The 24,855-nt window shown below is 45.1% G+C and overlaps 3 protein-coding genes across 5 annotated transcripts; 1 reads left to right on the forward strand and 2 right to left on the reverse strand.

The window, feature by feature from the left end:
- Window positions 1-7: 7 nt before the first annotated feature.
- OSGEP (O-sialoglycoprotein endopeptidase) lies at window positions 8-8,232 on the reverse strand. The gene is made up of 11 exons (XM_003935789.4): window positions 7,707-8,232; window positions 5,264-5,383; window positions 4,905-5,080; window positions 2,141-2,236; window positions 1,934-1,983; window positions 1,712-1,790; window positions 1,043-1,108; window positions 838-928; window positions 548-623; window positions 353-451; window positions 8-207 (listed from the first exon to the last, which is right to left on the reverse strand). The coding sequence occupies exons 1-11, from the start codon at window positions 7,819-7,821 to the stop codon at window positions 168-170; spliced, it is 1,008 nt and encodes a 335-aa protein (XP_003935838.1). The 5' UTR covers window positions 7,822-8,232; the 3' UTR covers window positions 8-167.
- An 80-nt stretch (window positions 8,233-8,312) lies between these two features.
- APEX1 (apurinic/apyrimidinic endodeoxyribonuclease 1) lies at window positions 8,313-10,862 on the forward strand. 2 transcript variants are annotated; one of them, XM_010346284.2, is made up of 5 exons: window positions 8,313-8,429; window positions 8,706-8,834; window positions 9,034-9,221; window positions 9,748-9,940; window positions 10,074-10,862. In XM_010346284.2, exons 2-5 carry the CDS (start codon window positions 8,777-8,779, stop codon window positions 10,589-10,591), a joined length of 957 nt encoding a protein of 318 aa, XP_010344586.1. In that variant the 5' UTR covers window positions 8,313-8,429; window positions 8,706-8,776; the 3' UTR covers window positions 10,592-10,862. The 2 variants fall into 2 exon arrangements, with proteins under 2 accessions (XP_010344586.1, XP_074250275.1); XM_074394174.1 differs by lacking the exon at window positions 8,313-8,429 and adding an exon at window positions 8,444-8,532.
- A 93-nt stretch (window positions 10,863-10,955) lies between these two features.
- Window positions 10,956-14,938, reverse strand: PIP4P1 (phosphatidylinositol-4,5-bisphosphate 4-phosphatase 1). 2 transcript variants are annotated; one of them, XM_003935792.4, is made up of 7 exons: window positions 14,609-14,938; window positions 14,071-14,261; window positions 13,627-13,733; window positions 12,715-12,820; window positions 12,484-12,536; window positions 12,298-12,388; window positions 10,956-11,796 (listed from the first exon to the last, which is right to left on the reverse strand). In XM_003935792.4, exons 1-7 carry the CDS (start codon window positions 14,748-14,750, stop codon window positions 11,653-11,655), a joined length of 834 nt encoding a protein of 277 aa, XP_003935841.1. In that variant the 5' UTR covers window positions 14,751-14,938; the 3' UTR covers window positions 10,956-11,652. The 2 variants fall into 2 exon arrangements, with proteins under 2 accessions (XP_003935841.1, XP_003935842.1); XM_003935793.4 differs by having other exon boundaries at window positions 14,588-14,938.
- Between the last annotated feature and the right edge of the window lie 9,917 nt (window positions 14,939-24,855).

The raw sequence follows: 24,855 nt of genomic DNA on the forward strand, positions 1-24,855 counted from the left end.
AAAAAAAAAAAAAAAAAAAAAAAAAATTTATTGCTGAGTCATCTTGGGGTTCCATAAAGGACTCCAATAGCTTTGCTAGGACTCCCACGACATCAGGATAGAGATTGACGCACAGGGTCCTTTGGGTTCCAAATAGGGAACTATCTACTCTGATTCTGTTAATCTCATTAGTCCCTCCAGGTCACTTCTACTTCATCTGTCCGATACCTGCGAAAAAACAGAAAAAACAAGGTGGAGAACTAGCCCTTAACATCTTCCATTCTTCTCTGCCCTCATATTCCTGTACTCTCTTCCCTGCTGATTTTTGTCTACATCCCAATAATTTATCTTCACCAAGAGGTGAATCACTCACCTCTGTGTAACCCCAGAATCACTGAGGGGGGTCCTGTGTCCAGCCTGAAACATCTCCCAGCCAGCCTGGGCTATCATGGCTCCATTGTCAATACAGAATCTGGGATGCAAAAGAGATATGAAAATTGGCATCTAAGGGTGGGAAATCACAAGAACATGAGAAGTAAAAAAGAAACGAAAGGGAAAGTGTCTTTACCTCTCATCTGTAGCAAAAAGCTGGGCTCCACGTTCCTGGCACATTGTCGCCATCATCTCCTGCAGCCTCACGTTACCTACAAAGAGGCAGGGAACAGGATTAGCTTGGTTTTAGCTACCTCTTCATGGTCCAGCAGAATACATCACGTGCACCTACTTGTAGAACAATGATGTAAGGGATCAGGGCAAGGACTGGGAAGCAGACCCCAAACCCTTCATGATTTAGAGTATCAAGAGGAAGAGGTACAGTGCTAAGAAAAGGAAAGAGAAACATCGTTCAATAGTACGTACACCCCACTCCTCCTACAATGAGGGCCTCCTGGGAGCCACAATGTGCCATGGCTCGCTCTGTGATCTCTACCAGCATTGCAAACACGGTTTCCTGTCGAGCACAGACAAGGAGAAAAGATCAGAGGGACATCCCAGCTGGGTTCTGCTCTACTACATAAAAGCTCCTCCAGCCCCAACTTTCTGTCTCAGCTTTTTAATTCATTACCTGCAGGGAAAAACACAGATCCTCAGGAGTACACTCCCCTGTGGCCAGCATCCGATGGGCTACATCCTACAATTAAAGAGAAAAACAAATGAATCGACAAATCGTTTTGTTCTCACTTCAGGCAATAAATAAATAAATAAATCATGGTTTTGCGATTACATGAGAGCAAAAATTAATATACTCGGAGGATCACCATGTTTCCCCACAAATCAAGTTACCAGCACATCCTGTCCCACATTCCCTTAATTGGCATCACAGTATAGAATGAGCAGTATTCATTTAAGATGCAATAACTACTTTTCGAATGCTTGTCCTGGCATCTCTCACCCTTTACCCTGCTTAATTTTTCACCTGTACTCACCACCATCTAACACTTCATTATTTTCTCCTTTCTTTTTATCTCCCCTGCTCCCTAACTTAGAATCTAAACTCCATGTAGGCAGGGATTTTTGTTTTGCTCCATGCTGCATCTCTACTATCTAAAACAGTACCTGGCACACAAACATATTCAGTAAGTACCTTCTAAATGAATCTACTCAGCACATGATATGGACCAGCACTGTGCTACATGAATACACTGTGCTATATGAAATATGGCAGTGAGCAAAGCAGATATGCTTTATTTAAAAAGCATGAAAGTGCCTGTCTCATCACCTCTCTCACACTCACCTCAATGAAAGACAGGATCCCTGAGAATGAGACGTCCATTCCCTTTACGGTGTATGGCAGCTCAACTAGCTTCTTGCCGCTATGTGGGAATGAGTATACCAGGCACTAAGCCTACAGTCACCTGGCTTCTCACCCTCCAAAGCCCCTCCCAAATTTTGTTAATGTATACGGGAAAATCCCTGAAGCACCAGCAGCCAGTCTGCTTCCACCATATGTCCTTACCGCTTTGCCATCTGTTCAATGTTGTATCCTGGACTTGGGTCATTAGAAATCTAGCAGAAGAATAAAATAAGGAAGAAGTGAATGGAAGAGGACGAAATCAGATATGCAGAAAGCATAAGAAACTCATTGACTATTTCCCCCCTCCACCTCCATGGTTTCCCTAAAATTCACCCACATTTTATGTTCCCTGCAGCCCCACTGGCTTACCTTCAGCACTCGAGCAAAACGATCCAGACAATTACCCACTGCAATATCGATGGTCTCCCCAAAGATACGGTACCGATGTTCTGAGTACGCAATCACCTAAGGGTGATAAGGATGTCCATGAAACCCCAAGTCTGTAAAGAGGATTATTTGGCTTTGGGAGAAAAACATAGCAGAGGATCAACATGACCACCAGAGCTTCCAGTAACAAGTGGGAAAAAAGTGTTTCCCAAATGGTGAATCGGTAATGTTTTTACAGCTCTGATTTGAGAAGGAATCTGCATACTCTAAGGATTCCAGGAGCAGATTCCTAATCTATAACACAGTCTAGGTCCAGGCAGAAACAGTCATTTCAAATACATATTTTTTTCTGGCTTAAAAGTTTCTAATATATCCCTTAAATGCTATCTAGTCAGTAAGGAACAAGCTTTTCTGCTTGGAGGGAAAGAAAAAGACCCCTGAATTATCACACAGGGGTAGCAGTATTTTTGTTTTTTTAAGACAGGGTCTCACTTTGTCTCCCAGGCTGGAGTGATGTGATCATAGCTCACTGCTGCCTCGACCTCCTAGGATCAAAGAATCCTCCCATCTCAGGCTCCTGGTACCCAGGCAACCATGTGCGGCTAATTTTTATATTTTTGTAGAGATGGGGTCTTACTATGTTGCCCAGCCTGGTCTCAAACTCCTGGTCTTAAGTAAACTACCTGCCCCGGCCTCCCAAAGTGCTGGTATTATAGGTGTCAGCCACCACATCAAGTAGGGCACTGGTATTTAGAAACAAGAAGCAGAGGCCGGGCGCGGTGGCTCAAGCCTGTAATCCCAGCACTTTGGGAGGCCAAGGCGGGTGGATCACAAGGTTGAGAGATCGAGACCAACCTGGTCAACATGGTGAAACCCCGTCTCTACTAAAAATACAAAAAAAATTAGCTGGGCATGGTGGCGCGTGCCTATAATCCCAGCTACTCAGGAGGCTGAGGCAGGAGAATTGCCTGAACCCAGGAGGCGGAGGTTGCGGTGAGCCGAGATCGCGCCATTGCACTCCAGCCTGGGTAACAAGAGCGAAACTCCGTCTCAAAAAAAAAAAAAAAAGAAAGAAAGAAACAAGAAGCAGAGTTGAAGAATTCAAAAATCTCATATGGAGTCAGACTAAAGGCCCAGCCAAGTCAGCAGTGGCAATCCACTTAAGGTCATTTTTCTTTTATATTTTTTTAATTTTTTTTTTAATACAGTCTTGCTCTGTTACCCAGGCTGGAGTGCAATGGTGTGTTCTCAGCTCACTGCAACCTCTGCCTCCCAGGTTCAAGCAATTCTCCTGCCTCAGCCTCCCAAGTAGCTGGGATTAGAGGCGCCCACCACCACACCCCCCTCATTTTTTGTATTAAGGCCATGCTTCATATGTGACCAACTTTTAACACAGAGAATATCTGTCACCTACCGACACATATGCTGCATACTTATAACACCGAGGGCTTCCTAGGAACCATGAAGTCCCTTTGCCTTCCCAGTGCTGTTAGGGATTTCCTCCCTTTCTGATATAGATCTTTGTCTGCTGTCAAAAAGATAGTAACAAAAAGGGAAAGGAAAAATCCTGTCTTTCTGCTTCTGCTATCCACTCCTCTTCACCTCATCACTCTCCCTGTTTCTTACATCTAAGCAAGCAGCAAAAGAGAAGAGGAAGACAAAACCACTCCTTTTCATCAACTCTCTTGGACTCCACTATACTTTCCACAACCCAAGTCCCTAACCTTGTATGTCATCCTGCAGACCTCGACCAACTACTTGCCCTCTACCTGCTGAAGTTTCCACATTGTTTTCTAGACACAACCCTTTCATGAGGTGGAGAAGATGCTGAACTATTTCTAATGATAATCAAGTGTTCTGTTGGAAAGGAATCCAATCCCAACCTTAAAACGGTCATATAAGGTATCCCAAACAACTTCAGCTTCACCTATAAATTTAAAATACCTTCTGGCCAGGCACAGTGGCTCACACCTGTAATCCCAGCACTTTGGGAGGCTGTGGCAGGTGGATCACCTGAGGTCAGGAGTTGGAGATCAGCCTGGCCAACATGGTGAACCCTATCTCGACTAAAAATACAAAAAATGAGCCAGGGGTGGTGGCACATGCCTGTAATCCCAGCTACTTGGGAGGCTGAGGCAGAAGAATTGCTTGAATCTGGAAGGCAGAGGTTGCAGTGAGCCAAGGTCATGCCAATGCACTCCAGCGTGGACAATAAGGACAAAACTCCATCTCAAATAAAATAAAATACCTTCTATAATTTCTGAAGTATTTTTTTAAAGTTATTTATACTTCTTACTTCTTAGAATAACAAGTCTATATAATCATCCCCAGTAACATAAAGACATGTAGTTGCCCTAAAATAATAAATCAGATAGTGCCCCTTAGTTTTAATTGCTAAGATTTATAGGCAAAATAAGCTTCAAAATAATGCAAGATCGTTCTTTCAGATATTCATTATTTTGAAGGCTTAATCCTTACCATTCATTTCTTTCCTGAAGTAGAAATTCCTAATCTTTATAATCAAATATAAAGTCTCATGATAATCAGATAAGTCATCTAATATTCTGATCAGGCTGCCAAAATCTGCAATACTATAAACTCTGTTGGGGGTTTTCTGGTTTACAGTATTTTAGGTTCAAATGAGCCCAGCTTTGTTCCTGACGTTCCCCTGACTCAGGTAGAACAAGGAAGACACCGGTTCGGTGCCTCAGAAGTTGAGAGAGAATGGGTAGAGTACTCTAAATACCTGCGTATTCCCTCCACTGACATATAACACGGTTGGGCTGGTGGCTCCAGTGATGAGGCGGCCCATCTCAATGTGGCCTATACAGTGGTTCACACCCAACAATGGCTTATTCCACAGCTGGGCCACAGTACGAGCCACGACAGCCACAGAAACCAGTGGGGCACCCATGCCAGGACCTAGGAGGATAGAAATGGAAGTTACAATCCTAGAGACTGGAAAAAAAAAACAACAGGTGGGTGAAGTAAGGGATGTGAGCTGGGGCAGGGGTACCGGTGATGGCAGAGGTAAGGTGTTGGCTATTTTGACCTAGCCAGGTTGCAGGTATATTCCTCCAGCGTTGACCACTCTCCCAGCCATACCCTTGGTGTATGCAATGCAATCGATATCCTGGGAGGTTAATCCAGACTCTGTTAGTGCCTCCTGTAGTAGGTCTAGGATAACAGCTCGGTGATGCCTGGCTGTGTCACCCGGAAGGAATCCTAGAAAATGAACATAGGTCAGAGATCACAGGGATTTTCTGTAGCAAAGGTAGGCAGGAAGTTAAAGCAACAAGAGTTTTAGTGATGTAGGAAGAGACCTTTCACTTTCCTTAAGCATCCTATCTTCCAGGTTTTCAGATATATACTCTTACCAGCTTCTACATAGCCCGTTCAACTTTCAGAAATGCTCTTCTTCCTACCCAACTCCTACTCAGCCTTCAGGACTCAATGCAAGTGGTATCTACCTCATACTGTTTGGTGATCTTCTTTCTCTGTGACCCTACAGAACTCTATAGATGATGATGTCATTTATTTAACATAACAATTATAGCATTATAATTTTCCATAGTTTGCTCATTTTTTTTTAAATATATATATATTTTTTCTTCTAAAGACAGGGTTTCACCATGTTGGCCAGGCTGGTCTTGAACTCCTGACCTCAGGTGATCCACCTGCCTCGGCCTCCCAAAGTGCTGAGATTACAGGCGTGAACCACCACACCTGGCCTGGTTTGCTCATCTTAATCATGAGTATCTCAAAGCACTGAGTATTTTATTTATCTTTGTATTCCCAGTGCCCAAGTGTCTAGAGGAATGAATGCTAAATATACATATATATTTCTAATGAGTAATCTGTCACAGTATCACCTGTTCAGGAAGGCTTTTCAGATACATGCAAGTCAGTTGCTCTCTCCTATGCATACAAGTGTTTGAGGGGCAAGTAAGCAAGATATAATAGCTTACTAATAATATCAGTTAAAAATTGTAATGTGTTTGGTACTTTCATCTAATCTTCAAGATTTAATGATACAGGTATTATTCCCATTTTAAAAACAAAGACCAAGCCTGGGCAGTGGCTCAGCCTGTAATCCCAACACTTTGGGAGGCTGAGTTGGGAGGATCACCTGAGGTCAGGAGTCCCAGATCAGCTTGGCCAACATGGTGAAACTTCATCTACACTAAAAAAATAAAAATTAGCTGGGCTTGGTGGCACACATCTGTAGTCCTAGCTACTCAGGAGGCTGGGGTAGAAGAGTCAGTCGCTTGAACCTGAAAGGCAGAGGTTGCAGTGAGCCAAGAGTGTGCCACTGCACTCCAGCCTGGGCGACAGAGCAAGACTCTGTCTCAAACAAAATTAAATAAAAATAAAAAAGAAGCCGGGTGCAGTGGCTCACACCTGTAATCCCAGCACTTTGGGAGGTGAGGTGGGCAGATCACGAGGTCAGGGGTTCAAGAGCAGCCTGACCAACATGATGAAACCCAGTCTCTACTTAAAAACACAAAAATTAGCCGGGCGTGGTGGTGCACACCTGTACTCCCAGCTACTTGGGAGGCTGAGGCAGGACAATTGCTTGAACCCGGGAGTTGGAGGTTGTGGTGAGCCGAGAGGGCATCACTGCACTCCAGCCTGGGCGACAAAGTGAGATTCCATCTCAAAATAAAATTAAATTAATTTAAAATTAAAAATAGCCGAGCGCGGTGGCTCACGCCTTTAATCCCAGCACTTTGGGAGGCCGAGGCGGGTGGATCACAAGGTCAAGAGAACGAGACCATCCTGGTCAACATAGGGAAACCCCGTCTCTGCTAAAAATACAAAAAATTAGCTGGGCATGGTTGTGCGTGCCTGTAATCCCAACTACTAAGGAGGCTGAGGCAGGAGAATTGCCTGAGCCCAGGAGGCAGAGGTTGCGGTGAGCCGAGGTCGCGCCATTGCACTCTAGCCTGGGTAACAAGAGCGAAATTCCGTCTCAAAAAAAAATTAAAAATAAAAATAAAGACCAAATGTCCAGAACATAAATATTTAATATGAATATTGCAAAGCCAGCCACTTCTGTCTGGCATGTAAGCTGGGAGTCTTTTCCACTCTCTTCTCTCTCCCCATCCTATTTTTTAAAAAGTACTTTTTTTTTTTTAAAGGAGTGTATATTCAGGGCAACTGGAATCTATACTCCTACTAAGCACTTTTTTAAACAGAATATTTCGAATCCATCTCTATTACACTGTTTATCATGCTGTAAAATAAACATCTATTTATATATCTGATTCCACAACAGAATCGTAACATTTATTTCTTAACGCTTAGCACATAAAATGCGCTCAATAAAAGGTAAACTAACTTATGAGATCCACCTCCAAGTGCCTGTACCTCTTCTAATTAGCCTTGTGATATTAATAAAGTCACATAATTTCCCTGAGGCTCGGATCAAAAGCTGTAAGAACGGACAATGCACCCAAGGCCCCACTTAACTAGTGTTTCGGAAGACGGAAGACTAATTCCGTGCGGGGAAGTGCGCGGAAAACTCTCAAATCTCCTACTCACCCACCTGTGCCTGGAGGCGTGACGTAGGTCCGCCGCGGGTTCGCCAGCACCTTGCCATCCCGCACCACTCCCACGCCAATCTTATTGGCGCTGCCTTCAAAACCGAGCACCGCCGGCATAGCGAAGCCTGGGAGAAAACGCCAATAGGACTCCGAGCAACCTAAGGAGTGGAAGTCCTCCCTAGTCCGCGCTGGGCCGCAGCTTTCCGGAGCACAGAGGAAGAGGGCGAGGCTGGAGACCGCAGTAGGAGAGACACAGCAGAACTCCCGCGAGCGAAAACCCGCCAAGGCCCCTCCGGGGACCTGTCTTCCTAACTGCCAGGGACGCCGAGCCGCCTCTGTGCTTTACATTCCTATGCGTTTTTCTATCCCTTTCCTATGGTCCAGCGCAGCCTTCTCCATTGTTTTTTTTTCCCTCTTGCACAGCGTTAGAACCTTAAGCAACATTCACAGAATGTGCCGAGCATCTGGCACAACGATAAACACCCCGAAGGAGGGTTGGGGCCTTAAGTCTGCTGGGAAGAAGAGAGGCTAGGCCAAGCTTCCCCGTCACGTGGCGTCAGACAGACCAATCACGCGACTTCTTTGGCCACGTGATGCGTGTCTCGGATCACGTGACCAGGTCCGCTACCCATGTGGGGGCTCGGCGTGCGCCTTTCTTTGTGCTCGGGTTTGGAGGAGTTGTGCTGCGTCCGGACCAGTGCAGATACCGGGCTGCTCTTTTGCTCGTAAGAGGGCCTTCGCTGGCAGTCTGAACGGCAAGCTTGAGTCAGGATCCTTAATTAAGATCCTCAGTTAGCTGGAGGGCAGATCTCGCGAGTAGGGTACAAGGCACGATGAAATGATCTTGTTACGTGGGTGAGGGGCTGAAGGGCCTATGATGCACCGAGGCTGGAAAAGGATTTAGAAATAACATGGTTTGAAAAGCGGGACCTGGTGCGGGGACGCTCTAGGAAGGAGTCTTCTCCCCAGTGTTAGCTGGTTTCATTTCTTTGCGTCTGTAGGCAACGCGGTAAAAATACTCCTTCGGTGGGCGACGCAGTACAGGTGCCTCCGAAGGGCGTTCGTTACGGGAATGCCGAAGCGTGGGAAAAAGGGAGCAGTGGCAGAAGACGGGGAAGAGCTCAAGACGGGTAAGAGAATGAAATGAGCCCCTCTTCCAAGAAGCTGCGGCGGGAATTCCCTTGATAACGGTAACTATGGGCCGCTCATTTTTGCAGGGATTTGTGAAGAAGTCGCGGTAACACCACACTTCCGTTGGGTGTATAGTTAACGCCAGATCGAGGTTGGAAACCACCAACTTTTTGTCACTATATATTACTCATTTTATAGAGCCAGAGGCCAAGAAGAGTAAGACGGCCGCAAAGAAAAACGACAAAGAGGTAGCAGGAGAGGGCCCAGCCCTGTATGAGGACCCCCCAGATCAGAAAACTTCACCCAGCGGCAAACCCGCCACACTCAAGATCTGCTCTTGGAATGTGGATGGGCTTCGAGCCTGGATTAAGAAGAAAGGATTAGATGTGAGTGGAATTTAAGGAGGGGAAGAGATGTATTTTTCTTTTTTAATATCACTTTCTACTTTGGTAGAGAGATTCTTTAGCATTGAATGATCTTAGGGTTTAGTCACCCCTTTTTCCGTTTAGCCTTCAGGCTGATTTTCTCCTGCCCAGGAGAGCTATGTCTTGCCAATTGTGTTTCCTAAATGTCCGTTTCTTCAGTTCTATTGCCATTTTCGTTTAATGTTCTCTCCTCTTCTCAGACTGTTGCAAAAACCTCTTTACTATACTTCCTCCATTTTATCTTCAGCATGTCCTCCATTCCATTAACTGCTGCTTAAAAATCTTAGCTGGCTATCCACTGCCTATGGAAAAAACACAGTCTCCTTAGTATAGCTTGTAATACTTTATCTCCCTCTATTTTTATTTATATAGCTTATAATTGTTTAAATTTTGTACTACTTGAACTCCTTAGGCCAAGGGACTGTTTAAACTGTGCACATATTCAATAAATGTTCTGAATTGATGTTTTACACCTTTTCACTTACAGTGGGTAAAGGAAGAAGCCCCAGATATACTGTGCCTTCAAGAGACCAAATGTTCAGAGAACAAACTACCAGCTGAACTTCAAGAGCTGCCTGGACTCCCTCATCAATACTGGTCAGCTCCCTCGGATAAAGAAGGGTACAGTGGCGTGGGCCTACTTTCCCGCCAGTGCCCACTCAAAGTTTCTTATGGCATAGGTGAGACCCTGTTAATCCCTAATGCCCGAGCTCTTCAAAACCAATTGCCAATTCTCCATCTCTACCCCACCTCTTGATTGCTTTCTCTTTTCTTATGGATTTTTATGCTAATTCTGTTTAATCATTTCTGTAGGTGAGGAGGAGCATGATCAGGAAGGCCGAGTGATTGTGGCTGAATTTGACTCGTTTGTGCTGGTAACAGCATATGTACCTAATGCAGGCCGGGGTCTGGTACGACTGGAGTACCGGCAGCGCTGGGATGAAGCCTTTCGCAAGTTCCTGAAGGGCTTAGCTTCCCGAAAGCCCCTTGTGCTGTGTGGAGACCTCAATGTAGCCCATGAAGAAATTGACCTTCGCAACCCCAAGGGAAACAAAAAAAATGCTGGCTTCACGCCACAAGAGCGCCAAGGCTTTGGGGAATTACTGCAGGCTGTGCCACTGGCTGACAGCTTTAGGCACCTCTACCCCAACACAGCCTATGCCTACACCTTTTGGACTTACATGATGAATGCTCGATCCAAGAATGTTGGTTGGCGCCTTGATTATTTTTTGTTGTCCCACTCTCTGTTACCTGCATTGTGTGACAGCAAGATCCGTTCCAAGGCTCTTGGCAGTGATCACTGTCCTATCACCCTATATCTAGCACTGTGACACCACCCCTAAATCAGTTGGAGTCTGGGAAATAAGCCCCCTAAACTACCATTCCTTCTTTAATCACTCTGAAGAGAAATCTGCATTCTATTTCTCATCTATAAAAATAGGAATCCTCCAGCCAGGCTCCTGTAGCAGACTTAGATTTCTTTTAAGCTCAAGATTTTTTTGAGGATTTCTTTTAAAAAAAAAACAAAAAACAAAAACTGAACAAAGGCTGCTAGTGACTTTGTTTGAATTATCCACATGAAAATAAAAAGCTATAGTTTCATCCTTGCTCTCTTTGTGTCTTACCCCTTCGTGGGGCTACACATTCCCTTCCTCCTCATATTTTCATGCATACAAGTTAACAACTGAAAAAGGGTAGAGTCATGACCTTATTTATTTACAAGCACAGGATAAGTCCCTAACCTCCCCAAAGACAGAGCAACCCTACCCAGCCCAGTTAATACTGCAACTGGGGGGGTAAAAAAGGTTGGAAGGAGGAATTGGGGGAAATACAGGAATAGGGGAACGTATCCCACATTAAATAGTTATATATACATCAGTTCCTGTGGTTCTGTACAGAGCAGCGGCTGACCCCACCCCCACAGGACACAATGTGGGGAGAGGAGACTGAGGGTACTGAGGCCAGAGCCAACCCCTGGTGAAGTGCAATAGCAGCAGCAAAGTCCCAATGGTGCACAAGAAGGAGGGGAACCCCCAGGGCTACCCACCCCCACCCTGCCCTGGAATGTGTAAGGGACAGGAATGGCTCTCAGGGAGCACACAGGAAGGACAAGTCTGGAACCATCTTTAGGACCGTTTTAAGGGCAACATTTGCCTACTTCACCCTAGACACAGCAACCCTTGGAGGAAAGCAGATGGTCAGCAGTGGTCTTACCTGCCCCTCCAAACCTAAGTGAGGGCCTGGTTCCTTCCTACCTCTCCCCAGGGAAAAGGAAGGCAGCTGCTTGGCTTCCTTCTAGAAGCCCAGGGAGCCTTTTACTACCCCAGCTCCCTTTGTAGTGTCACTGTCCCCACCAGGGAGGGGCCAGGCACAGTCTTGTGGGTCATCAGGCTCAGGAGAAGTTCTGGACAGGGTGGCTGACCTTCATACAGGCCCAATAAAGGGCCCGGCCCAAACACAGCACAGCCAACAGGATGACAAATGCCCAGCCGGCATAGATGCCTCCATATCGCCGTGCATGCTTCCATGTGCCAAACTGATGAAGATATGGAGGGAGAAGAAAAGAAAGATGGGGTTAATGTTGGTCTCCACTATCTCCTATTAGTCCTAAGAACGTAATAACTCAGGCTTCAGTCCTTGTTTCCTATCCACATGTAGCCACCCTCAGGGACCTTCTTAAAAGGCAGTTGTTGAGCTCCCTTCCCTTAGGCAATAACATACTCAATCCCATGCCATACTTATCTGTCAGTTTTTCTTAATATCTGATAAGAGAGCCAGGTTTGCAAATAGCAACTTTGCTTACATTAAGCACTTCTCCAGTGTCCTATCATCCTACAGAGAGAGGATGGCTGTTTTTCACTCTTTTAGTAGTAATAAAGACTGTTTTATCTGCTGCCTTCCATTTTAGCTCATACGTATATTAAAACAAAACTACTCTCCCAACTTTCTTCCATTTTCTTTAGGGTAGCAATTTCCCAAATCTTAAGCCTATGGGGATGAGGTTGCAGAATTAAAGAGGTGGGGCAAGGGTACTCACAGCAAGGCCAGTGGCAGTGACTGCCAAAAGCAAGCCAAGCAAGAAGCAGCAGATACATCTCTTACGCGGGTATCTGCGCCCAATAGACGACCTGCGGGAAGGCAAGTAGAAATGGATGCTTTCTGTGACCCTGAAGTTTTTACTCCATACATCACTCAATCATCAGCTCAATCCCTAATCACTTACACTTTCCTGCAGTGAGGACAACGTGCCAAGGTGCGGTCTGTGAACTCTGTCCACTATAAAGAAAGGAAACAAAAATAATAGCAGAAGCAAGGTCCCCCTCAATGAGAACCTTGCGGTTGGGATGCAGAACATAAAACAGACCTTTCCAGGTCATTATCAATACTTGGAGAAATATACTCGAAAAGACTCCTAGTCTCCTTTTCCCTCCCCTTTCCAATACCCCCTCCTCACCAGAAAAGTATTCTTGCAATGTCCACAGATAACCCTGACACCCATGGGTTGTGGTTCTGGACTCAGAGGTCCGGGATGCACAGGCCCCAGGTTGATGATTCTTTTGCTGTACAAAAGAAAAAGATTGTGTTTGAAAAGTGTTTTTTTTTTTTTTTTTTTTTTTTTTCTGAGACGGAGTTTCACTCTTGTTACCCAGGCTGGAGTGCAATGGCGCGATCTTGGCTCACCGCAACCTCCGCCTCCTGGGTTCAGGCAATTCTCCTGCCTAAGCCTCCTGAGTAGCTGGGATTACAGGCACACGCCACCATGCCCAGCTAATTTTTTGTATTTTTAGTAGAGACGGGGTTTCGCCATGTTGACCAGGATGGTCTCGATCTCTTGACCTCGTGATCCGCCCGCCTCGGCCTCCCAAAGTGCTGGGATTACAGGCTTGAGCCACCGCGCCCGGCGAAAAGTTTTTAATCCTAAAAATCCCCACACAGTCCCTGTTGCACATCCCCTACTCCCTGCCTCTCTATCAAGTCATTTGATTTCTCTGTACACTTAGATACTCGGTCCCCCAACTGTATACCCTCAAGAATCCTTGAGAAAGAAAGAGCATTGCTTAAACTTCAGGTCCCTAATACCCCTCTTGACCTTAGGATAACACACTCAGTCCCCAAGGCTTTCTATTTTCCTAAAGGACATAATTTCATTTCAACATCTTTATTAAGTAAAGGACATCATTTCATCCCAATATCTTTATTGAGAAATGAGAAAGACGGCTGTAACATTCCTGAGGCACGTGCTCCATAGCCTTTTCTCCTCCTAATAAACCCTAGGCTCTCTCACATTTATGTTCTCTACCTATGTTTATTCTTTTTTGACTTTCTAGTTCCCCACTTATGCCCTTCTCCACCATATGCCTCTTACCAGTAGGGCCGGGGGCATGCAATCCGTTGGGACGTCACTTTGCAGATAAGGAGACAGTTACAGGGGCATCGAACATATTTTTTCCCTGGGGGTGCATTCTTGATTGGCTAGAGAATAATAGGGTCATCAGCAAGCAAACCTCTAATCCCAATCCCTTCCACTTCCCTCCAAAAAGACTTTATGAGATCAGAAAGATAAGGTGCTAGGCAGGAAGTAGAAATAAAAGACTATATCATGACATTTGCTATGTGTGAAGATGAGTAACAGTAAGCATTAGCTTTGGTGAGCGGCTTCTGGGGAAACAGCTGTGTGAGACACCTGGAACTGAAACCTGGGTATCATCAAGAACACTTGGCAAAGAGCCGGAAGGTCAGGGTTTAGAACCAAGAGACCAGAAAGAGGATCCAGGAAACAGGGCCCATTTCATAGATTTGTATAACTCACGGTGGCTTCATTGCAGACACCACATTTGACTACATGCTGATGCATCTTGCCTTCCACGTTGATGAGAGATTGGCAGACTCGGCAGGTGATCATAGGGGCACTCCCGCTGTCCGGGCTGGTCAAGGGTGAGTAGGGGGGTGGATCCTCCCCAGGCAACACAGCTGGATGCCCCTCGGGGAACGGGGGAAATGCTGGAGAGGAAGCAAATCAAAAGAAGGGCTGGGGTCACCTGCAGATACCCCCCACTGACGCTCCACAGTGGTAGGGAAGTCTTTTTGATCTTCAACTCTCTGACAAAGCTCAGAGGGCTTCTCATAATCGGCGCTTCTATCAGGTTGCTCAGAAACCCCTTCCGTCCCCATGCTGTAGTCGCGATTTCGGAGGGAAGAAAGCCTCGCCCAGTCACAGGTGCAGCAGTCCCGCACCTGGCGACTGGGCCCCGCCTCCGCCCTCGGTTCCGCCCCCTCCCCGGCTTTCAGAGTTCCCCCGGGGGCACCTCGGACCCGCCCCGGCTTACCCTGGGGCGGGGCATGTTTACCGGCTCCGTAAGGTGGTGCGGAGGGGGTCAGGCCTCCCCCGGGCCCAGCCCCACTCCCTCCTGGCCCCACTAAACCATTGCCGCCCGCGCCACCGTCGATAGGCTCGGACAGCAGCGGGGAACGCTCTCCATCTGCCGCCATGGCTGTCACCGCCGCCTCCCGCTAGGGTCGACGATTCGGCTCTCTTCGCCTCTGCCGCCGCCGCAGCCACTGCTACTGCTGCCGATGCCGCCGCTGCCGCCGCCGCCGCCGCTACCGGGTCCCCACGGCGCCTGCGCGCCGCGCGCCCAGCTCACTCCGCAACCAGTGGCCTGCCCCGCCCCGTTCCGTCCTGCAGCACGTGATAGGCCATCCCCGCCCCGGTGGTATTATTATTCGCGTAGACAAACCAATTCCTGGTCCTGTCAAGGCAGCTCTCCTTTTCTATTGGGGAGCGTCGCACAAACGTCAACTGTCACATGACCTGCCAGATGCTGCTGGGCTTGCAAAGCCTGCACGTGACTAGAGGTTCTGCAAGCTATTGGGAGCGACGCCCATCGCGCTACCTCCAGACCAGGAGGTGGGGCTAGGCTGCTGCTGCTCCACTGGTCACGTGTTTCTGGAAGCTACACGCCTCTGTTGCTCTGCTTCTCATTGGTTCAAAGACACCATTAAAACACTTTTCTCCGGCTTTCGGTTATAGCTGGTTTTCTATTGGCTGGTCACTTTCGTTCCCTCATCCTGTGATCCTAGCGGCGCAACTGCATTGGTCCGAAATTAGCGCCAGAACATGAGGGGAGTGGCTTATGCATTTTAAAGGAGGCGGGGCGGGGGCAGCAAGGGAGTGCGGAAGCTTGGAATGCCCTAAGCAGAGAGACGAGGGACGGTAGGGAACAGTAGACAAAGTTAGCCATTCTTCTCAAAGAAGTACTTTTAAAAAGTTGGAGCCGTGATGTACCAGGAGGAATGGATTTAAAAGTTAAGATTATCTTTATCGCTGGAGTCTCTTTCTGGACACAAGACTGGGTTCTCCTGGAAGCTGTCTTTGCAGATTCCGCTCTTACCCCATTGCTGATCAAGTTGTTAAAGTATCTGTTCATGAGTGTCACCACTAGTAGAAGATTTCATCGTTTTACTTTAAAAAAAAAATGTCAGTAGAGATGGGGTCTTGCTTAGGCTGGACTCAAACTCCTGGGTTTTTATTTTATTTTTTAATTTTTAATTTTCTTTTCTCTTTATTATTATTTTTTTAAATTTTCTTTTTCAAACTCCTGGGTTTGATCTCCCGCCTTACTTCCCCAGTAGCTGGGACTACAGGCACAAGCTACCATGCCTTTACTCAATTTTATGACCACCAGCCCTTAACATGCACAAGTGTCTGTTGACTGAATTAATCAAATCCAAGGTTATTTCCATCACCGTATTTGACAGATGGGACAGTCTTTAGACCTGACTCAACTTTGCCCCCAGGAAAGGAGCAGTGCCTCCTCCCCTACCTGCAGTCTTTCGTGGTCTTTATGAGCGCCTGAACCACACCTGGGTTTTCCCAAGTCGTAGCCCAAATTGGGACTGCTTTAAATATGGGAAGCAACAAAGAATTGATAATAAACTCTGAGGAGGTCCGTTATCAGTTTTTGTTAGCAGAGTCTCCACTGAGAAAGTTCCCCAAATATTTAATAATAAAGGAACTACTGATGTCCCAGCATTTGGCTGCTACAGGGGCTGGAGACTTCACCTAGGTCCTGATTTTTTAGACAGGGTTTTCTCAGTCCAACTTCTACTTAGATGTTAGTGTCCTTCCGCCAGTTAGATAAGAGCCCCTAACAGACACTTAACTAAGAAAACTCCAGATACAAAATAGGGAAGAGGTTGTAGCTCCATAGAGGGAGGCCAATCTGCTGCTTTCTCTGCTGTTTGTGGCACACAGATGCTCAAGTATTGTCTGGGGTTTGAGTAGATTTCATTATTTGCACCGTAGGTACACATATATTCCGAAATATTTTTTAAATATATACACTTTGTGAAAGACACTCCTTAAAAAAACTTACACTCTGAGCAGGGAGACAATGTAAACACTGACAGTATAAAATATAATGCCAGGAGCGTTGGATCATGCCTGTAATCCCAGTGTTTTGGGAGGGTGAGGTGGAGAATTGGTTGAGCCCAGGAGTTCAAGGTTACAATGAGCCATTGTAAACTTGATCTCAGCCTGGGCAACAGGGCAAGATCCTGTCTAAAAAAAAAAAAAAAAAAAAAAAGGCCGGGCGCGGTGGCTCAAGCCTGTAATCCCAGCACTTTGGGAGGCCAAGGCGGGTGGATCGCGAGGTCAAGAGATCGAGACCATCCTGGTCAACATGGTGAAACCCCGTCTCTACTAAAAATACAAAAAATTAGCTGGGCATGGTGGTGCGTGCCTGTAATCCCAGCTACTCGGGAGGCTGAGGCAGGAGAATTGCCTGAACCCAGGAGGCGGAGGTTGCGGTGAGCCGAGATCGCGCCATTGCACTCCAGCCTGGGTAACAAGAGCGAAACTCCGTCTCAAAAAAAAAAAAAAAAAAAAAAAAAAAAAAAAAAAAAATTAAACAATGTAACACAAGCTCAAGAAAAGAAGAGGTCACTAGAGCAGCCAGAGAAAATTTTTCAAACATAAGGAAAAATTAATGTTGTGCATTGATAACTTTGACTTAAGCTCTGTGTTGAGTAGGTCAATAGGCAGAAAAACACACAAAGTAATCATAATATTTGTAACTTGCTCATAGTTAATAAAGCTCTTTCACAGTTGTATTCATTTTATTTCAGAACCCACTGTGATATAGACAGGGAAGCCAAGACTATATCTTTATTTTACAGATGTAGAAACTGGGGCTGTGTAAACTGGAGTCATTTAAGTGACAGAGTGAAATGGAGCACTAAATCTCAGTCGTATGACTTATGATCTGATGTTTTGCATTCAAATAATTTGATAGGTAGATTGAAAGGGGCAGAAGCACGGAGGTGGCAGAGAGAAGGTGCTTGGGATGGGCCCCCTTTTATGCGAAATGCCTGGAACATAGAAGCTGCTTGATAAATGGGTCTCAAGTTAATTGATGAAGTAACTTAAGCCCCATCTTGTGATAAATTTGCTGGATACTGAACAATATTGTTGCTGCAGTTGCAAGAAGGGCAAATACTCAGCTGAGGCACTACAGGGTGGCTGGTGTTGGTGGTTTGTGGTGGCATTGGTTCTGATTGTTTCGTACCTGTATTATACAGATAAATCATTTTAATATTATCTCTGGTAAATATTGGGTATCTCAGATATTGCCTGGATTTTACTTATCGGGTGGGGTCTTCCCACTTAGATTAAGAAAAATTAGACTATTAAGATGTATTAGTTTGTTAGGAGTGCTGTAACAAAACACTACAGTTAGCGTGAACAACAAATATTTATTTTCTCATAGCTCTGGAGTCTGGAAGCCCAAGATCAAGATATTGGCAAGTTTGCTTTCTCCTGAGGCTTCTCTCCTTAGCTTACAGATGGCTACCTCACTGTGGCACACATGGCCTATGTTCTGCATGCCTTTTTGCTTTCTCTTCCTCTTTCTCTTCTTCTTTTTCTTACTTTTAGAGACAGGGTCTCACTCTGTCGCCCAGCCAGAAGTGCAGTGGTGCAGTCATAGTCTGTGGTAGCCTTGAACTCCTGGGTGCAAGCAATCCTGCCACCTCAGCCTACCAAGTGGCTGGGGTGACAGCTGCATGCCACCATGCCTGGCTAATTTTTTTATTTTTTGTAGAGACAGGGTCTCACTATGTTGCCCAAGCTGGTCGCTGGTCTCTAACTCCTGGGCTCAAGTGATCATCTTGCCTTGGCGTCCAAAATGCTGGGGTTACAGGCAAGTACCACCCTGCCTGGCCTCTCTTCTTCCTGTGAGAACAACAGTCTTACTGGATTGTGGCCCCACCACTATGACCTCATTTAACCTTAATTACCTCTTTAAGGGACTTATCTCCAAATATAGTCACAGTGGGGGTTGGAGTGTTAACATAAGAATTTGAGGCCAGGCGCGGTGGCTCAAGCCTGTAATCCCAGCACTTTGGGAGGCCGAGGCGGGTGGATCACGAGGTCGAGAGATCGAGACCATCCTGGTCAACATAGTGAAACCCCGTCTCTACTAAAAATACAAAAAACTAGCTGGGCGTGGTGGCGTGTGCCTGTAATCCCAGCTACTCAGGAGGCTGAGGCAGGAGAATTGCCTGAGCCCAGGAGGCGGAGGTTGTGGTGAGCCGAGATCGCGCCATTGCACTCCAGCCTGGGTAACAAGAGCGAAACTCCGTCTCAAAAAAAAAAAAAAAAAAAAAAAAGAATTTGGGGGAACACACTTCAGTCCGTAATAGAATATAAAGAAATTGTGAAAAGCAGTTTTTTCTTTAGATTTCCAACCAAGTGATATCTAGTACATTGTATACATAGCCAGAGAATGGAGTGAAAAACATCTACCTGGCTTCTATGACCCAAAGTGTCCTAATTTGATTTCTTTTTTTTTTTTTTTTTTTTTTTTTCCACATATTTCCTCTTTCCTGAAGTGGTAGTTTACCCTCTGTGTGAAAACAACACAATCTCTTACTGCATTTCAAAGAAAAAGAAAGTTTCTGGCCCGGCGCGGTGGCTCAAGCCTGTAATCCCAGCACTTTGGGAGGCCGAGGCAGGTGGATCACAAGGTCAACAGATCGAGACCATCCTGGTCAACATGGTGAAACCCCGTCTCTACTAAAAATACGAAACATTAGCTGGGCATGGTGGCGTGTGCCTGTAATCCCAGCTACTCAGGAGGCTGAGGCAGGAGAATTGCCTGAGCCCAGGAGGCGGAGGTTGCGGTGAGCCGAGATTGCTCCATTGCACTCCAACCTGGTTAACAAGAGTGAAACTCCGTCTCAAAAAAAAAAAAAGAAGAAAAAGAAAGTTTCTGGTAATGTGCAGAGTGAGTTAACTAAGACCAGGAGTAGTTTGTTTCAGGGGTTGGACAGGATGGGGTAGGGTGCTTGGTTTTAAAGGATTAATTTATGTTAATTACATTTGTATTTTGCTCCCTTGTGCTTCTTCTACTTATGGGATATGTGTATCTGTATGTGCCAAAGAGATGCACACATCCCATGAGTAACTATTTGTGCTTTTTTAAGAATGAAATAAATATTTTTTTTTCAATTTGTGTGCATTGTTATTTTCAAAGTGTTAGTAACTTCTCAGGAACCAGCTACTTAAAAAAATAAAACTGTTAGGTGTTTCTTTTGACCTAGAGGTGCTGTGAAAAATAGTGGTGAGCTACTGAACTGAGAAATTTGGACCTCTGGACTGAAGTGTTGAAAACAGAGCAAAACGGTAAGAAAGGAATAGAGTTTGGGGATTTGGTTTTAGATGGCCTAAAGAGAATAAACATTAAGCAGACATTTCATGTATTTAACCACGTATCTGTGTTTGCAGTGCAGCAGATAGTGCGCACTCACAAAACACCTGAATCTGTACACTTGGCAGTCAGAAACCTCTGAGAAAACCAGTAAAAGATGTGAAGAGATGTAAAGATGATTTGACTGTTCCCTATATGATGCCCTTCCTGAGCCTCAGTTCTTTGTTCTTTAGGAAATTCTTGGCCTCCTTTTCTGGGAGCCAAGGTCTTTGGAATAGAGGGTGGTAAGCCAATTCTTTATCTCTACTCTGTTCTTCCTGCCACTGAATGAGGCACAGATGGAAGTCTCACTCAGGAAAGAGAAATAAAAGTGATCCCTATAACAGAGAGAAAAGGGCCAGATGTGGTGGGTCATGCCCATAATCCCAGTACTTTGGGAGGCTGAGGTGGGAAGATTACTTGAGCCCAGAAGTTGGAGACCAGCCTGGGCAACATAAAGAGACCCCATCTCTAAAAAAAAAAATAATAAAAAAGAGGTGAATGTGGTGGTACGTGCCTGTAGTCCTAGCTACTTGAGAGGCTGAGGAAGGATGATTGTTTGAGCTTAGGAGATTGAGGCGGCAGTGAGCCAAGTTTGAGCCACTACACTCTAGCCTGAGCAGCAGAGTGAGACCCTATCTCAAAAAACAAAACAAAACAAAACAAAACAAAAACAGGAAAAAATCCTAAAATGTTTCTCCAATTTCAGTAATTGGAGAAAATGGAAGATCAAACATTATGATGGTAAGGGGAGTCGATTTTTTTTTTTTTTTTTTTGAGACAGGGTCTCACTCTGTTGCTCAGGCTGAAGTGCAGTGGCGCCATCACGGTTCACTGCAGCCTTGACTTCCTGGGCTCAGGTAATTCTCCAACCTCAGCCTCCCTAGTAGCTGAGACCACAGATGCCACCACACCTGGCTAATTTTTTTTTTTTTTTTTGAGATGGAGTTTCGCTCTTGTTACCCAGGCTGGAGTGCAATGGCGTGATCTCGGCTCACCGCAACCTCCGCCTCCTGGGTTCAGGCAATTCTCTTGCCTCAGCCTCCTGAGTAGCTGGGATTACAGGCACGCGCCACCATGCCCAGCTAATGTTTTGTATTTTTAGTAGAGACGGGGTTTCACCATGTTGACCAGGATGGTCTCGATCTGTTGACCTGGTGATCCACCCGCCTCGGCCTCCCAAAGTGCTGGGTTTACAGGCGTGAGCCACCGCACCCGGCCCAAGGGGTAGATATTTTTTAAAGAGCATATTTAGCTTGTGAAATAGAGAAAATGAGAGATCTCCGTTGAGAGGGCAGTAATAAAATAGGCTCCCTCCCTAAAGAATCCTGAAAGGCCTATAGAGTGGGCTTCTATAATTGTTAACGTTGGGAGTCACTATCTGGAATGCGTTCCCACACCACAAGGCAATACCGAGTGACTCGGAACCTATACCTGCCACTTTTGTTTTTTAGTTTCCTTGATCTTGAGGGTGGAGGGTAAGAGTGTTACTAAGTATGTTCCTGGACAAGGAGTTCCTCTGAAGATAGAAGTAATGAGAAGATAGAAGAAAGGATAATAAGGCATTAATGAACTATAATCAACCTAAGATTGATGATTGGTTCCTGTCTATAGAATGCTACAGGAACTCTTTTTTTTTTTTTTTTTTTTGAGACAGAGTGTCGCTCTTGTTACCCAGGCTGGAGTGCAATGGCACGATCTCGGCTCACCGCAACCTCCGCCTCCTGGGTTCAGGCAATTCTCCTGCCTCAGCCTCCTGAGTAGCTGGGATTACAGGCACGAGCCACTACGCCCAGCTAGTTTTTTTGTATTTTTAGTAGAGACGGGGTTTCACCACGTTGACCAGGATGGTCTCGATCTCTCGACCTCGTGATCCACCCGCCTCGGCCTCCCAAAGTGCTGGGATTACAGGCTTGAGCCACCGCGCCCGGCCAGGAACTCTTTTACCTAAAAGTAAATAATAAAGCACAGTTCCAGTTTCTTTTATGTGGATACCAGGTGGCAGTGACTAGAAAAGATAAGAGCAGTGCTGTTTAATAAAACTTTCTGTGATGCTGGAAATGTTTTTTATGCTATGCAATATGGTAGCCACTAACCACATGTGGCTATTGAGAAGTTACAATGTAATTAGTATGATTAGAGAACTGAATTGTCATTTTTATTCTATATTTCATTTTTTTTTCTTTATTTTCCACCTAGATTTCAGAGGATATATATTTCATCTTAATTAATTTTATTACTTTTAAATAGCCACACGTGGCTAGTGCCTTCTGTTTGGAACAGTGTAGGATTCATTGGAATTGATAGGCTAGACATATTTTTATTTTGATCCAATATATGGTTAGGTGAGTCTAGAAACATCAAAAAGAGAAAGAGACAATGGATATTAATAATAGCCAGCATTTAATGTGTACTTATTATAAATCCAGGCACTTAGTTAAACGTGTGAAAGGTATTCTATATGATCCTTGCAAAAATAGTACGTACTATTATCGCTATTTTACAGATGAAAAAACTGAGGCATAGTAGGAATTTTACTTGCCTAGGATCACATAATGAGTAAGGGGTAAAGATGGCATTCACACACAGGTATTTTTATTAGAGACCATTCACTTACATTACATAGATTCAGGAATGAGGTGGCATGGAGTGACTGGGGCTATGTTTCCCAAACTCTGTGCCGAAGTACAAGCTCACAGGGGTATTGTAGAATATTTTTAATTTTCTTTCTTTCTTTCTTTTTTTTTTTTTTTGAGACGGAGTTTCACTCTTGTTACCCAGGCTGGAGTGCAATGGCACGATCTCGGCTCACCACAACCTCCGCCTCCTAGGCTCAGGCAATTCTTCAGCCTCAGCCTCCTGAGTAGCTGGGATTACAGGCATGTGCCACCATGCCCAGCTAATTTTTTGTATTTTTAGTAGAGACGGGGTTTCACCATGTTGACCAGGTTGGTCTCGATCTCTCGACCTCGTGATCCACCCGCCTCGGCCTCCCAAAGTGCTGGGATTACAGGCTTGAGCCACCGCGCCCGGCCTGACAACATATCTTTACAAAAGATGGTTTTAGAAAGTCCTGCTGATAAAAATTAAATACTATGTAAAAAAAAAAAAAAGTACTGTGTAAAAATCAGCATGGAATAGAAAATGAGGGTGGCAGCATTGGATTCCAACATGTGAGAAGTTGAGTACTGCCAAACAGAGGCACATATCCCGTGAGTAACTATTTGTGCTTATTTAAGAATGAAATAAATGTTTTTCTATTTGTTTGTATTGTTATTTTCAAAGCACTAGTAAGTTCTCAGGAACCAGCTACTTAAAAAAATAAAACTATGAGGTGTTTCTTTTGACCTAGAAGTGCTGTGAAAAATAATTGGTGAGCTGCTGAACTGAGAAAATTGGACCTCTGGACTGAGGTGTTGAAAACAGATCAAAATGGTAAAAAGGAACAGAGTATGGGGATTTGGTTTTAGATGGCCTAAAGAAAATAAACAATAAGCAGACATTTCATGTATTTAACCATGTATCTGTCTTCACAGTGCAGCAGATAGTGCACACTCACAAAACACCTGAATCTGTAGAGTATGGCTGTCAAAAACCTCTGAGAAAACCAGTAAAAGATGTGAAGAGATGTAAAGATGATTTGACTGTTCCCCATATGATGCTGGAGAAACACTACGGAAAGCTGATCCTTTGTCCCCCCATTTTTTATTTTTTAAGATGGAGTTTCACTCTTGTTGCCCAGACTGAAGTGCAGTGGCACAGCCTCGGCTCACTGCAACCATCACCTTCCCCGGGGTTCAAGTGATTCTCCTGCTTCAACCTCCCAAGTAGCTGGCATTACAGGCATATGCCAACACGCCAGCTAATTTTTTTATTTTGAGTAGAGATGAGGTATCTTTATGTTCATCAGGCTGGTCTCAAACCCCCTATCTCAGGTGATCTGACCGCCTGGGCCTCCCAAAGTGCTGGGATTACGGGCATGAGCCACCGAGCCTGGCTTCCCCAGTTTGTGTGTGTGTGTCTGTGTGAGTGTATTGCAGATTATTGCTTTACGCTTTTGTCCAAGCGAGTTATATTGATTGATTAGGTTTAAAGTTCCTTGGATACAATCATGTACTAATCTTGTGTTTTGTGTAAACTGGGTTAGATTTAGGGTATTAAAAAACCCTTCAACAGTTAAATATCGATAGATATTTCCTTGGACTGGTTTTTATGTATGACTGGTCTTATCCATTATATTAAATAATGCTTTCAATGTTCTAAGTCCAATCATAGTCTCATTGCTAATGTGAAATTTCACTTTTAGAGCATTTTGTTGTTACCTTTACTAACCTATTGCTATATTATTACTGCTATTGCCATCTATATTCATCCAATATAGATGGCAATAATAGTAACAATATAGCAAAACACTAATGATGACAGAATAAGCCATTTGTTTGGCAATGGGCTCAGGTTTTTCGTTTTTTTTTTTTTTTTTTTTTTTTTTTTTGAGACAGAGTCTCACTCTGTCGCCAGGTGCCAGGCTGGAGTGCAGTGGCACAATCTCGGCTCACTGCAACCTCTGCCTCCTGGGTTCAAGCAATTCTTCTGCCTCCCAAGTAGCTGGGACTACAGGCATGCACCACCACGCCCAGCTAATTTTTTATTTTTAGTAGAGATGGAATTTCACCATGTTGGCCAGGATGGTCTCGATCTCTTGACCTCGTGATCCATCCGCCTTGGACTCCCAAAGTGCTGGGATTACAGGCTTGAGCCACTGCACCCAGCCTTGAGCTCAGTTCTTTACAGATATATATTTTTTATTTACAGATATTGTTTTTATTCTTGTGTCCCTAGCACTAGAA

Source organism: Saimiri boliviensis, chromosome 2 (assembly GCF_048565385.1).
Source record: "Saimiri boliviensis isolate mSaiBol1 chromosome 2, mSaiBol1.pri, whole genome shotgun sequence".
Lineage (NCBI taxonomy): Eukaryota > Metazoa > Chordata > Mammalia > Primates > Cebidae > Saimiri > Saimiri boliviensis.

What these genes read in the sequence shown, in the direction of transcription:
- OSGEP (XM_003935789.4), bottom strand. Translation starts at nt 7,821, where the DNA reads ATGCCGGCGGTGCTCGGTTTTGAAGGCAGCGCCAATAAGATTGGCGTG. An exon ending in TCAGTGGAGGGAATACGCAG is followed by an intron (nt 2,237 to 4,904) that starts GTATTTAGAGTA and finishes TATCACCCTTAG; the next exon opens with GTGATTGCGTACTCAGAACA. An exon ending in CATTGTAGGAGGAGTGGGGT is followed by an intron (nt 624 to 837) that starts GTACGTACTATT and finishes GCCTCTTTGTAG; the next exon opens with GTAACGTGAGGCTGCAGGAG.
- APEX1 (XM_010346284.2), top strand. Translation starts at nt 8,777, where the DNA reads ATGCCGAAGCGTGGGAAAAAGGGAGCAGTGGCAGAAGACGGGGAAGAG. An exon ending in CGGGGAAGAGCTCAAGACGG is followed by an intron (nt 8,835 to 9,033) that starts GTAAGAGAATGA and finishes CTCATTTTATAG; the next exon opens with AGCCAGAGGCCAAGAAGAGT. An exon ending in CAAAGTTTCTTATGGCATAG is followed by an intron (nt 9,941 to 10,073) that starts GTGAGACCCTGT and finishes TCATTTCTGTAG; the next exon opens with GTGAGGAGGAGCATGATCAG.
- PIP4P1 (XM_003935793.4), bottom strand. Translation starts at nt 14,750, where the DNA reads ATGGCGGCAGATGGAGAGCGTTCCCCGCTGCTGTCCGAGCCTATCGAC. An exon ending in GCATGCCCCCGGCCCTACTG is followed by an intron (nt 12,821 to 13,626) that starts GTAAGAGGCATA and finishes TCTTTTGTACAG; the next exon opens with CAAAAGAATCATCAACCTGG. An exon ending in TGTCCTCACTGCAGGAAAGT is followed by an intron (nt 12,389 to 12,483) that starts GTAAGTGATTAG and finishes GCCTTCCCGCAG; the next exon opens with GTCGTCTATTGGGCGCAGAT.